A 15,004-nucleotide genomic window follows, 5' to 3' on the forward strand; every position below is an offset into this window, starting at 1 on the left:
CACTGATCTGCTTTCTGCTCTCTTATAAATTAGTTTGCATGTTCTAGAATTTCATTTAAATAGGTCATACAGTATGTAATCTCTTTTATCTGGCTTCTTTCACTCACAATATGGATGAATTATGTTGAGATTCATTCATATTGTTTATTAATAGTTCATTCCTTTTTCCTTTTACAGATATATCAGAATTAATCTATCCATTCACCTGTTGAGGAATATTTGGTTGTTTTCAGATTCTGGCTATTACAAACAAAGCAACATTCCTGTACAAGTATTTTTGTTTACATATGCTTTCATTTCTTTTGAAATGGGATTAAAGAGAATTCATTTCTCTTGAGTAAAAACTTAAAAGTAGCAGGTCTTATGTAGGTATATGTTTATCTTTTAAGAAATTGCCAGACTTTTTTCTACAGTAGTTCTATAGCTAATCCTACCCAACTCTTGCCATCTTTACTCTTGAATAGAACTCTCCTAATCTGGTGTCAACTGAAATTATCAACTGGGTTGTCATTCTCAATCAGTGAAAAGATAGGATAATTTTTCAAAATATAGTAGGATTTAATGATTCATCGTTTTATCCCATTATTATTTTTTATTATTTCTTTCTAAATAGAAATGTCTTAATGATTATTCTTTAGCAGATGTCGTTTTTAGTTGTCCATACTCCTAAAGCCTCCATCATGTGTGATACCCTTATACAGAATAGTACTTAGCTTTTAGAGACATGTTTAAAGGACCTGTATTAGTCAGGGTTCTCTAGGGAAACAGAGCCAACAGGAAATATCTGTAAATTTGAGATTTTATAAAAGTGTCTCACACAAGGATGCTCAAGTCCAAATTCCATAGCTCAGGCTGCAAGCTGACGGCTCCAGTGAAGGTCTTCAATAAATGCTCCAAGATGGGCTGGCTGAAGTAGAAGGAGAGAGTCTCTCTTCTGACTTTTCCTTTAAAGATTTCAGCTGATTAGATTAAACATCACTAATTGCAGGAGACACTCCTTTGGCTGACTGCAAAGGTAATTAGCCAAGGGTGCAGTCAGTATGCTGATGATTTAATAAACCAACTTTCGGGTTTATTAACAGCCACGAAATGTCCTTGTGGTGATGGTTAGGCCAGTACTTGCTTGACCAGATAACTGGGCACCATCACCTGGCCAAGTTGACACATGAACCCAACCATAATAGCAATTGAAAATGATGCTTTAGAAAAGTTATGTATATCTTTCTCCTATGTTAGACATATTAGTGACGCTGAACATTGTTGTTATAGGAATATATGTTTTCTGTATTTGACTTGAGTTCTTGTTTTTTCTTATTTCTCCCTCCCTCCCTTTCTTCCTTTTTTCTGTCAGTGAGATATTGGACTTTCCAAGTTAATCTTTATATTTATCTTTTTTCTTATATTTTCTGTTTCTAACTTTTTGATATGTTTTAAGAGATTATCTTAATTTTATCATCTAACTTTAATTGAATTTTTAATTTTAGTTGAATTACCAAGAGCCCTTTGCTCTTTTCTATTCTTTTAAAAAAATTTTTATTAGAAAAATTGTGAGTTTACAGAAAACATACATAAATAAATAAAACATATCCCCTATACCCTTATTACTGACACTTGCATTGGTGTAATAACATTTGTTACAGTTGATGAAAGCACATTTTTATAATTATACTATTAACTGTAGTCCATGGTTCACCTTAGGGTTCACTGTTTGTGTTGTACCATCCCACGCATTTTTTGGTTTTAATTTTTATTCTAATACCATATATACAACCTAAAATTCCCCCCTTTTAGCCACATTCAGATATGTATTTTCATGCTGTTAATTACATTCATAGTGCTGTGCTACCATCACCACAATCTATTGCCAGAACTTTTCCATCATCTCAGATAGAAACTTTGTACAATTTAAGCTTTAACTCCCTATTCCCTACACCCACCCCAGCCCCTGGTAACCTGTATTCTAGATTCTAACTGTGTGAGTTTGCTTATTCTCATTATTTCATGTCAGTGAGATCATACAATATTTGTCCTTTTGTGTCTGGCTTATTTCACTCAGCATGACGTCTTCAAGGTTCATCCTTATAATAGCATATATTAGAACTTCATTTCTGTTTTTGGCTGTACAATAGTCCATGTGTGTCTGTACCAGATTTTGTTGATCCAGTCAACGGTTGATGGACGTTGGGTTGCTTTCATCTTTTAGCAATTGTGAATAATGCTGCTGTGGATATTGTGCAAATATATATTCAAGGCCCTGCTTTTATTCTTTTGGGTATATACCTAAAAAGTGGGATTGCCATGTTATGTGGTAATTCTATAATTAATTTTCTTATAATTAACTGATAAAGTTAATTATAGAATTGACTGACTTCTGTAGTGTCAAATTGACTTCTATAGTAGCTGCACCGTTTTATATTCCCACTAACAATTAGTATTCCTATTTCTCCACATCTTCAAAACTTGTAGTCCATTGTGGTGGATGTGAAATGCTATCTCATTGAGATTTTTACTTGCATTTCCCTAATGGCTAATGATGTTGCGCATCTTTTCATGTGCTTTTTGGCCATTTACGTATCTTCTGTGAAGAAATGTCTATTAAGTCTTTGCCCATTTTTAACTGGGCTGTTGGTTTTTTTGTTTTTGAGTTGTAACATTTCTTTATATATTCTGGATATTAAGCCCTTATCAAGTGTGTGGTTTCCAAATATTTTCAACCATTGTGTAGGTTGTCTTTTTACTTTCATGATAAAGTCCTTTGATGCATAAAAGTTCTTAATTTTGTGAAGTCCCATTTATTTTATTTAATTTTTCTTTGTATTTGGTGAAACAGCAATATAAATAATTTATAAAATAAAATAACAATAATAAAACAAAGGAGGAGATTCCACAAACCACACTCTTAGATTTTTAGGTTTTGCTGTATGCAGGTAGGGGTTAGTTTTATTTTACTGAGGAGATGAAAGTGAGATATTTTAGAAGATGAGAGAATTAAGAAGGTGGAAAAGAAGAGAATTCAGGTGTAAGTAATAAAATAGGGCAAGGATGAGAGAAGAGGGGTAAAAGATCGAGAAGAAGGTCATGAATTGGCAGAGTTTAGAGAATAGAGTAGGAGCCTGAAATTGTACCCATACTGATCTAGCCCAGCTCCTGCTTATGTCTGTGTCCTGTGGCTCAAGGCCTGGCAATGCTTACCTAGTTTTCCACTGCATCTGGAGCATGCTGTGGATATGCGTCTTAGTGAAAATTAAGTGATGGCAGAAAAAATGCTGAGAAAAAGAAAACTAATTTTAGCTTTCACATTGTAACATGATAGGCATGAAAAACATCATCTGAAGAATGTTAAAACACAGTAAATGAAAAACAGAGCTGTTAATAATCAGTATAAATGTATTCTTTTCTAAGTAAAAAGCTTTATGAATTAAATTTGTTATCTCAACCAGCCCACTTATGACTGGACAAGTTTTGGAGAGAATTGCCACAGAATTTAACCAGTTACAGTTTCATGCTGTTAAAAGCAAAGGCATGCCTCTTTTGGACAAAGTAAGACCAGTAAGTATTATTTTGGATTTTCACAGTATGTGAAATTTCAGTGTTCAGGAATTTACGAAATAATTTTGGTTAAACCTAGTAATGTCCATGATATTGCTTACCTAAAGGAATTTTAAGCTAGCCCTGAATTTATTCTCAGTTTCTTTGTTGTTCGGGTACCTGCTTTCTAATACACTGCAGATTTTCTGTAAAGACTTAGTCACATTCTTTGACTTATAAGAGTGAAATTACTTCTGAATTTCATGTAACTTGACACATTTTATAATATAGCCAGATTTAATTTATGTGAAGCCCTTGGCTAGACTTTACATCTATGATGTATATCATTATCAGATTTTCTCTGTGACTTAAGAGGAAAATAACACTTTTCTCATTGCCTGTAGTTCTGTCTGAACTCTCCTTTGATGGAATAGAGATTTACTTTCAGACTGTGGAGAAAAAGGAAGAGTTCATTGTTACTCTCTTGGAGATAATGTTTTAATTTTACACCTATTTTATTGGCTTGTTATGTGTATATTTGAATTTTTAGAATTGTTCTAACCAGAGCTTTCTTTACTTAATGTCTTTTTTTCTTACAGCGTATAGCTAGCATTACAGCTATGTTACAACAATCACTGGAAGGTCTCCTATTAGAAGGCCTTCAGACTTCCAATGTCGATATAATACGTCACTGCTTGCGGACTTATGCAACAATTGATAAGACACGTGATGCAGAGATATTAGTTGGTCAAGTACTAGTGAAGCCATATGTAAATGAGGTATGTGTACCTCAGGGCCTTCATGCTGCAAAGTTTTATAGAACATCTTCCATGTCTTAGACACTTTACTGGATATGAAGGATACCGATAAATACAATAAATCATTCTGTAAAAATACCTCATTTATGCAGTATCAGCTGTAAGAAAGGGTTGGTTTTTTTTTGGCTGTAGTCATCATACCAGGCATTGGGCACACTCTCAAGTATATTCTATCTGTGCTGTAGCCATACTTTAATAGGGGATAGGAGTCTTTTCTTTGAAGAAGGTTCAAAAAGTTTGGAAGGACTTCCGGAGAAGATGGCGGCTTAGTAAGACGCGCGGGTCTTAGTTCCTCCTCCAGAAAAGCAACTAAAGAAACAGAAACAATACGAAACAGCTCCCAGAGTCACGACAGAGACCAAAAAGACAGCGTACCCCATTCTGGAACAGCTGAACGGGCAGGGAGAATCTGCTGCAGTGAGCTACCCGAGGGGCGCGCGTTTTCCCGGCCGGGGCGGCTGGCGACTGGGGTCCCCTCCACGCACGTGGCTCCCCGGTCTGACTGGGAACGTTGGATAGCGGGGCCCTCCCGTCACGCTTGGCGTTTCGGGCCAGCTGGGCAATTAGGACCGGCACTCTCCCAAGCCACGGCGGCCAGCGACCCCCACCTCCACGCGCAGTTTCCCGGGCCGACTGCCTTGCAGACAGACGAGCGCCACGAGCGCCACCTACTGGGCAGGAAAAGAAAAACAGAGCCCAGAGATTTCATAGAAAAAGCTTTCAACCAGCTGGGTCCCACACCCAGGGAAATCTGATCAAATGCCCAGACACCAGCAGAAAATAATGGATGACGCTCGGAAAATTGAAGATATGGCCCAGTCAAAGGAACAAACCAATAGTTCAAATGAGATACAGGAGCTGAGACAACTAATGCTGAATATATGAACAGAAATGGAAAAATTCTTCAAAAACCAAATCAATAAATTGAGGGAGGACATGAAGAAGACATGGGCTGAACAAAAAGAAGAAATAGAAAATCTGAAAAAACAAATCACAGAACTTATGGGAGTGAAGGACAAAGAAGAAAAAATGGAAAAAACAATGGATACCTACAATGGTAGATCTAAAGAGACAGAAGCTACAATTAGTGAACTGGAGGATGGAACATCTGAATTCCAAAAAGAAACAGAAACTATAGGGAAAAGAATGGAAAAACTTGAGCAGGGGATCAGGGAACTGAAGGACAATATGAAGCGCACAAATATACGTGTTGTGGGTGTCCCAGAAGGAGAAGAGAAGGGAAAAGGAGGAGAAAAACTAATGGAAGAAATTATCACTGAAAATTTCACAACTCTTATGAAAGACCTAAATTTACAGATCCAAGAAGTGCAGCGCACCCCAAAGAGAATAGACCCAAATAGGCGTTCTCCAAGACACTTACTAGTTAGAATGTCAGAGGTCAAAGAGAAAGAGAGGATCTTGAAAGCAGCAAGAGAAAAACAATCTGTCACATACAAGGGAAACCCAATAAGACTATGTGTAGATTTCTCAGCAGAAACCATGGAAGCTAGAAGACAGTGGGATGATATATTTAAATTACTAAAAGAGAAAAACTGCCAACCAAGACTCCTATATCCAGCAAAATTGTCCTTCAAAAATGAAGGAGAAATTAAAACATTTATAGACAAAAAGTCACTGAGAGAATTTGTGACCAAGAGACCAGCTCTGCAGGAAATACTAAAGGGAGCACTAGAGTCAGATACGAAAAGACAGAAGAGAGAGGTATGGAGTAAAGTGTAGAAAGAAGGAAAATCAGATATGATATATATAATACAAAAGCCAAAATGGTAGAGGAAAATATTATCCAAACAGTAATAATACTAAAAGTTAATGGACTGAATTTCCCAATCAAAAGACATAGAATGGCAGAATGGATTACGACCCAGCAATACCACTGCTAGGTATCTACTCAAGGGACTTAAGGGCAAAGACACAGACGGACATTTGCACACCAGTGTTTATAGCAGCATTATCTACAATTGCAAAGAGATGGAAACAGCCAAAATGTTCATCAACAGATGAGTGGCTAAACAAACTGTGGTGTATACCTACAATGGAATATTATGCAGCTTTAAGACAGACTAAACTTATGAAGCATGTAATAACATGGATGGACCTAGAGAACATTATGCTGAGTGAGTCTAGCCCAAAACTAAAGGACAAATACTGTAAGGTCCCACTGATGTGAACCGACATTTGAGAATCAGCTTGGAATATATCATTGGTAACAGAGACCAGCAGGAGTTAGAAACAGGGTAAGATAATGGGTAATTGGAGCTGAAGGGATACAGACTGTGCAACAGGACTAGATACAAAAACTCAAAAATGGACAGCACAATAATACCTAAGTGTAATGTAACTAGGTTGGAACACTGAATGAAGCTGCACCTGAAATATGGTTTTTTGTTTGTTTGTGTGTTTGTATCTTTTGTTTTTGTTTTTTTTCTTTTTCCTTTTTATATATATATATATATATAATTAGTATTATTATTTTAATTCTCTTCTCTATATTAACATTCTATATTTTTTTCTGCTGTTTTGCTAGTTCTTTTCCTAAATCGATGCAAATGTACTAAGAAATGATGATCATACATCTATGTGATGATACTAAGAATTACTGAGTGCATTTGTAGAATGGAATGATTTCTAAATGTTGTGTTAATTTCTTTTCTTTTTTTTGATTAATAAAAAAATTAAAAAAAAAAAAAAAAAGAACTGAAAGCAGGGACTCGAACAGATATTTGTACATAGCAACATGGCAACATTATTTACAATAGCCAGATCAAAGCAACCCAAGTCCTCATCAATAGGTAAATGGATAAATTAAATGTGATATGTTTATGCACAATGGAATGTTATTCAACCACATGCAGAAAATGAAATGCTGATACATGCTACACCATCTATTAAACTTGGAGACAGACCACTGCCTCCACCAGCACCAGCTGTGAGGAAGCTGAGGGCCCCACTGCCCAGCCTCTCTCCCTTCCTGTCGCTGGCTGCCAACCTCCTCCAGACCTGTTCCGACAATCTGTTAAAACACAGTGGATTACTATGAAGTTCTAGGCGTGCAGAGACATGCCTCACCCGAGGATATTAAAAAGGCATATCGTAAATTGGCACTTAAGTGGCACTCTGATAAAAATCCTGAAAATAAAGAAGAAGCAGAGAAAAAATTCAAACAAGTAGCTGAGGCATATGAGGTGTTATCAGATGCTAAAAAACTACATCTATGACAAATATGGCAAAGAAGGATTAAATGGTGGCAGTGGAGATGGAAGTCACTTCGACAGTCCATTTGAGTTTGGCTTTACATTCTGTAATCCAGATGATGTCTTCAAGGAATTTTTTGGTGGATGGGACCCATTTTCATTTGACTTCTTTGAAGACCCATTTGAGGAGTGTTTTTGGAAATCGAAGGGGCCTCTGTGGAACCAGAAATAGGGGCACAGGATCTTTTTTCTCTGCCTTCAGTGGGTTTCCATCTTTTGGAGACGGATTTTTGTCTTTTGATACAGGATTTACTTCATCTGGTTCAGTGGGGTATTTACTTCATTTGGTTCAGTGGGGTATGGGGGCTGTTCTAGTTTGCTAGCTGCTGGAATGCAATATACCAGAAATGGAATGGCTTTTAAAAAGGGGAATTTAATGAGTTGCTAGTTTACAGTTTCAAGGCTGAGAAAATGTCCCAATCAAAACAAGTCTATAGAAATGTCCAATTTAAGGCATCTGGGGAAAGATACCTTGGTTCAAGAAGGCCAGCGACGTCTAGCTTTCTCTCCTGGCTTCTGGTTTCATGAAGCTCCCCGGCCGGCGTTTTCCTTCTTCATCTCCAAAGGTTGCTGGCTCGTGGACTCTCTGCATCTCATGGCTACATCGTTCTGCTCTCTCTGAAATCTCTCATTCTCCAAAATGTTTCCTCTTTTATAGGACTTCAGAAATTAATCAAGACCCACTCAAATGGGTGGAGACATGTCATCCCCTAATCCAGTTTAACAACCACTCTTGACTAAATCACATCATCCAGGGAGATAATCTTATTACAGTTTCAAACATACAGTATTGAATAGAGATTATTCTACCTTTATGAAATGGGATTTATATTAAAACATGGCTTTTCTTAGCGGGCATACTTCCTTTCAAACCAGCACAGGGGCCTTACTTCATTTTCTTCAACTTTCTTTGGTGGTAGTAGGATAGGCAACTTCAAATCGATATCAACTTCTACTAAACTAGTTAATGGCAGAAAAATCACTACAAAGAGGATTACTGAGAATGGTCAAGAAAGAGTAGACGTTGAAGAAGATGGCCAGTCAAAGTCCTCAACAGGTAAGGAGCAGACGCTACGCTTGGATAAGAAGCAATTCAACGCACGCATTTAACAGAAATGTTGAACTATAACAAGCACCATTTGAGGATTAATAGGAACATTTTTTTTAAGATTTCAAATGAACTCTACTTTCAGTATAACTGTACCTAATCTAAAGTATTTATAAACAGCTCATCGAGCCACCTATTTGTCATAGACTTTTGAGTTTATTGTTGGGACCACGTTAATAGGAACATTTTTTTCATTTTTGCCTTTAAAAATTGTTGTAAATTTCTGTATGTACTTTGCTTTCTTATTAAACTTAATCCAAGGTGAAAAAAAAAAAAGTTTGGAAGTAAATTTTTTTCATGTGTAAAATGTATAGCTGAATAAAGTTATTACAAAACTAATATAATAAAAGCTTTGAACTTCTGGTCTATTGAATGGAATAAAACAGTTAATCAAATGACACATTCCAGTGTATGAGTGCCTTATTGAGGTGTGTAGAAAGAACTCTGAGCACAGAAAGATATGTAAGGAGGAGGAGAGAATGGGATCCTGGACTGGATAATACTTGGCCTAAGTCTTGAAAAGTATAGAGGAGTTGGTCAGGCCAGGAAGGGAATATTCAAAGATGGAGGGCTTTTATAGATAAATTACCTTAAATCTAAGGCTTGGCTATCCAGTAGAATTCTCTTAACTAAGATGCAATTAAAATGCTGGAACTAGGTATAAAATGGCAGAATATAGATTTACACCTCTCTTTTAGATGTTTTTGTTTTGTTTTATTTTTAATAATAAAAAAAAGGTGATATTTGTTTTAATAGGTGATTGTAGAAGAGCTTGTTCAGTCTCATCCAAATGGCCTCCAGATCATGTTTAGTAAACTTCTGGAGTTTGTTCCTCATCATTGTTGCCTTCTTCGAGAAGTCACAGGAGGAGCCATCTCAAGGTAATATAGACTGCTATACTTATAACCTGCTTCACTTTTCATAATTGCATCTACTAGCTACATTAACAGTTATTGACTGTCTAGTATGTTCCAGGTATATTATATACCTTCTTAATTTAATTGTTATAACATTGCTATGAGATAGGTATCTCTTATTAGCCTTGTTATACAAGGAATCTGAAGGTAATGAAGCTAAGATTTAAGGTTCCGTCTCTGAATCCAAAGCCTCTTGTCCTTTGTCCATCCCATTCCTTTGTTTTTCCTGTTTGAGCTGTCACTCCACATGAAGCTCCAACTCAGATACCACTTCCTTCAAGAGAACTATCCCTGTTCCTAATGTTCATTAATTGTTATGTTCCCAGGATTCATTCATGTCCCTTTTACTTCTCTCAAGGGCTAATTTCCATCTTATAAAATCATTAAAGCTTACCTCCTGTGCTGCCCACACCTTTTCTCCACCTCCTAGCATAGTATCTTAAAGGAAGCAAGTATTCAACCATTATTTAAAATGAAAGAATTAATACATTTTCAATGAAAGAAAAAGGTCCCTATTTCCAGGAAGAAAGCAATAAATTTGATGTGGAATTTCTGTTCTTTGAAAACAAAAATCTGGGGTAGTAAATATGCTGCTTGACCATTCAAGTCCCCACTGTATATACACTTAACAATTTCAGATTTTAATCTTTCAGTTTAAAATTTTCGCTTTGGGTTTTAATTTGACGTTTACTTTTGGGGTGAAGGGCTTTTATCCTTTAATAATGGTTCTATTCTGTGCATGTGTAGTTTGAAAATCATCATTTTGTTCTTTCTTTCTCCAGATTCCTTAATAAGACTAGCAGTTATGATCAAAAGTATGTAATAGGTGGAATTAGAATCGTTAGGGAGAAGGAATTTTCTTTACCCCACCACCGCTATAATTTTTTATCAATACATATCTGAAACTGTAGTATGATTATTTGATAAGTTTTTCTGGACAGTGAAGCACAACTTTCTTGATAATTTTTATTAAGCAGGAAAATTATGAAATTTTTTTTCCCTTCATGTTAATACGTAACGAAATGTTAAGTCCCAATTTGATATGACAACTTAGGTATGAAACTCTCAGTTTTGCTAAAATAAGATTGATTTCTTCTTATTTTTTTAGAAAATTATTTTACAGTAAAGCATATTACTCAGGGCACAAAGTAGGTAGATCAGTGAGATGGTATTTGCCTAAAAGATATTTATAGGTTTTTAAGTTTAGGAGAAACCTAACTTAAGGAATCCGTCTTATTTATTTAAACATCACTAACACAGGACTTATACTAGACACTACTCTAAGTGCTTTACAAATATTAATCCTTGTAAGGACCCTATGAGGTAGGTACTATTTTGTTCCCATTTGACAAATTAAAGATGAAGAAACCAAAGTCAGAGAAGTTAAATGAGCATGTGCTAAGGACCCAAGATTTAAGCCCAGGTAGTCTAGCATCTGAATCCAAGGTTTGTCTCTGTGCTGCCTGTCATCTCAGTTTGTTAATTAGAAATCTGGTGCTAAAACAAACAAATAAAAAAACAAAAGATATACACACAAAATATTAATTGATTATTAGGTTTTTAGATCAGTATTTGTGTTCAAGATTTTATATGAAAGTCACTTTAGAACTAAAAGTGATTTAAAAAACAGCTAAATGAGAAGAAAGCTATTAATTGCATGCTAGCATGATTTGTTATGCTTTGGGGCTTAATATATAACAAGTGCTTTTCTTGTAGTATTAGACTACTCCTTTTCAAAAATAAGAGTATAAAAGTGATAGACAATAGACTGTTTCGCAGGAAAAAAATTACATCAAGGTGATTTTATGTCATTTTGCCTTACCTGAGACACCAGCTTTCTTAACTGCTTGATAGAAAATTAAGATCCAGGACATCTGTCAGGTTCAAGGTGAGACTGAGATCAAGGAAGGAAGTAGAAATTTGGATCTAGAAACAAACTTAGTTGACAAATATGGTTTTAAAAAGGATAAGGTAAGGTTTAGACTGAGAAACTTTGAGTAAAAGCACCACACTGGAATTTTGTTCTTTGTGAATAGAAGATTATGGAATATTTAATTGAAATTTTTATTTTACCTTACAGTGAAAAGGGCAATACTGTTCCTGGATATGACTTTTTGGTTAATTCTGTCTGGCCAGAAATTGTACGAGGATTGGAAGAAAACTTGCCCTCACTTTTTAATCCTGGGAATCCTGATTCATTTCATGAGGTAACTTTTCCCCATCATTTTTGATTTCTTGAAGATGTTAACCTGAAACTTTAGGATAATCATGTTCTTTACAGAGTGCTCTTGGTTTTGTGGTTTATTAAAAATAAGAATTTGAGTTGTTGAGTGAACATTTACCTCAAAACTCACACATTGTGTTATCCACGTTTTAGTCTCTGACACTTTCAGAATTTTAGGAATTTATGCATTTTAAAAGTTCAAAATTTAAGAACTTAAAAATTTTTAAATGTAAAGTATAATTCAATCTAGATACAATTGTGACTAATTCTGTATTGTGTTATTTTATAAATTTTTTAAGGCACTAACAACCACTGAAAGACAGTATGTTTGTAATTTTCTGTGAAGAAGTAACTTTGTATATCTCTGCTATTAACTTTGAAAAATATAAGACAAAACAAAAAGTATTGATTTAGAGTTAAAGGATTTTTTAAATCCCTTCATAATTCACATTCCTTTTTAAAAATATAAATCATTTAATGATTTAAAAAATTTTGTGGTTGATATTTTAAAAATAAATTCATTTCAAAGTGAAATTTATTTTGTTTTCTGTTGTATAATTTTTTAAGGACTTTACATAGCATTGTGATTAAGCATAAAGACTAGAACCAGATGGCCTAAATTCCCGTCCACTCTCCTGTTAACTCCTATATTGTTCAAGTTCTTGGTGCCTCTCCTATGGAATTTTGTTTGTTTTTGTTTTTTTTTATCCACTATGACAGTCTTTGTCTTTAAATTAATTAATTTTAAAATTTTACAGTGTTTATAATTACTGGTATATCTGGTTCATTTCTATCTTATTTTCTACTTCTCTGCCCCAGTTTTCCTCCTTCCTTCCTTCCCTTTCTCACCTTCTTTGTATTTGGACTTTTGAGAGTTTGTTTTTCCCCTTCATTCTTTGTTTCTCCCACTGCTAATTTGGAAGTTTACATCTTCTGTTTCTGTGTAGCTTTCTCAGTGGTTACTTAACAGATTCTAAAGCTTATTGATGTCTGTTAGTCAGTCTCCTCCTGAATAATGTAAGGAATTTAGAGTGCTTCAAAGCCATTCATCCCATTTCAAATAATACATTTCTTATTATTTCCAGGGTCTTATTTCTGTTTTGATTTTTTTTAATCCCCCAATTAGGCATGATTTTTATTGTTTTAATGCCATCTCAGAATTACCCCACATGTTTATCATTTCTTTTGCTTACTGTTCCTTCTTGCATGTTATATCTTCCTGCTTGGATCATTTTCCCTCTTGAAATTCACTTGTTAGGAAACTGTTTAGTAAGAGTCTGCTGATAATAAACTTTGTTTTTTAATCATAACTCTGTGTTTAGCTAAAATTAACCCTATATATTTTGCTTTTTTAACGTAACTCTGTGTTTGTGGTTGTGGAAAACAATATTACCTTCATACTTGAAAGGTAGCTTTGCCGGATATAGAATTCTCAGCACTTTGAGCATTGTCTTCTGACTTCCATTGAGAAATTAACTCTTAATCAAATTGATGTTCCTTTGGAGTTAATATCTTTTTTTAAAAAAATCTGGCTGCTTTTAAGATCCTCTCTGTGACTTTATTGTATTATAGTTTCACTATGATATATCTAGTGTGGACAACTTTTATTTATTGTACTTGGGATTTGTTGGGTTTTCTGAATTTGTTGATTGGTGTATTTTTTTTAATCAATCTGGAACATTTTTATCCATTATCTCTTGAACTGTGGTTCTTTTCTATTCCTCTATTCTCTCCTTTTAAAACTCTTGATTAGACCTTCTCACCTTACCCTCCATGTTTCTCAAATTCACTTTTGCGTTTTATAGTTTGTTGTCTCCCTGTGCTGTAGTCTGGATAATTTCTCTGGATTTGTCTTTCAGTTCACCAATTCCTTCTTCAGATGTGTCTAAGCTCCTTTTTCATATGTGCGTTGTGCTTCCAATTTCAGTTATCATAATCTTCATTTCCAGGAGTTCTATTGCTTCTTTACTAATCTGTCTAGCAAATTTGCTTATTAATATTAATATATTTGAAGCACAGAGAAACACAAAGCAAGTCTGGAAAGCCTGGTAATCTGGTAGACAGCAAAACAAATAAGATAATAGATCAGACGGAGCATTACTCTTCCAGAGATGCCATGTTGTGTTCTTCTGGCTAATTATCCCATGTTACAGTCCATTTAACAATATGATTACTTTGTTGTTTTTTATAAATTGTGTGTCAATTTTTTTATTTTAAAAAGTAGGGCTTTAAAAAAACAGATTTCATAAGCAGAGTGAAATAATGGTTTTAAATAATAGCAAGTTAATACTCTTTTCATTTTGCTGTGTGGTTTAGAAATTCCTATTATTCATGTGAGGCTCAGGAAGTATTTCAACTCAGAAACATCAGAAGCTTTCTGATATAACTGAGTTTAGAATTCTAGACCAATATTTAAAATTTTGGGGTGCTATTTCAAGTAGGTATCTACCATTCTCTTTCTGGAAATACTTTCATCTTTAAGTTGTAATGTAACATGTTTCTTGTGCAAAGAGTGATATCCTTGTTTTCCTTTCATAGCTCTTATATGCAGAAGTATAGCTTTATCCCTAAACGGAAGAATAATTCCTTTCTTTGTCTCATCTCCACATATCTAGACCACACTTATGTGATTTCATTAATGTTGTTCAAAACAGTTCAAGAAAATTTAAAACCTACGGTATTTACTCCACTGACATTCCTAAGCACAGATATCAACATGTTTAGGTTTATGGTTTGGTTACCTGATATTGAGCCCCTTTTAATTGAAAAGTATATAAAAGTTCAACAGTGTTCTGTTGAAAAAAAGCCTGAGCATGGGGAACAGAGTGCCTGTAAAAGGAATATGCACTTAACAATACCTATGGTTTTACTCTGATGATTGACAGGGGTTTGATTCTCGACTACTTTCTAGTCTTGTCTCTTGGGCACATTCATTGAGCCTAAACAGAAGAGAAAACCATCATCTGTGAATTGAAGATGATAATAATAGTTTTCTTGTAGGGTAGTTTTGTGAGTTAAATAAAATAATGTAATTCTAAGTACAGTGGGTAGATGGTAAGATGCTAAATAAGTATTACCTACTGCTCTTAGTGACATTGTTAGTTTCTCTCGTCAGTTTTTGCACTATCTCATCTGTA

The 15,004-nt window shown here is 34.9% G+C and overlaps 1 protein-coding gene and 1 pseudogene across 1 annotated transcript in view; both read left to right on the plus strand.

The window, feature by feature from the left end:
- The window catches only part of COG2 (component of oligomeric golgi complex 2), a 55,678-nt gene that overhangs the window by 23,377 nt on the left and 17,297 nt on the right, over window positions 1-15,004 (plus strand). The window contains exons 6-9 of the mRNA XM_077149420.1: window positions 3,441-3,549; window positions 4,128-4,307; window positions 9,483-9,607; window positions 11,724-11,850. Of these exons, the coding sequence (XP_077005535.1) occupies window positions 3,441-3,549; window positions 4,128-4,307; window positions 9,483-9,607; window positions 11,724-11,850 (541 nt within the window). The remainder of the gene's footprint in view (window positions 1-3,440; window positions 3,550-4,127; window positions 4,308-9,482; window positions 9,608-11,723; window positions 11,851-15,004) is intronic.
- Window positions 7,102-8,728, plus strand: LOC143654366 (dnaJ homolog subfamily B member 6 pseudogene; annotated as a pseudogene).

Source organism: Tamandua tetradactyla, chromosome 2 (assembly GCF_023851605.1).
Source record: "Tamandua tetradactyla isolate mTamTet1 chromosome 2, mTamTet1.pri, whole genome shotgun sequence".
Classification (NCBI taxonomy): Eukaryota; Metazoa; Chordata; class Mammalia; order Pilosa; family Myrmecophagidae; genus Tamandua; species Tamandua tetradactyla.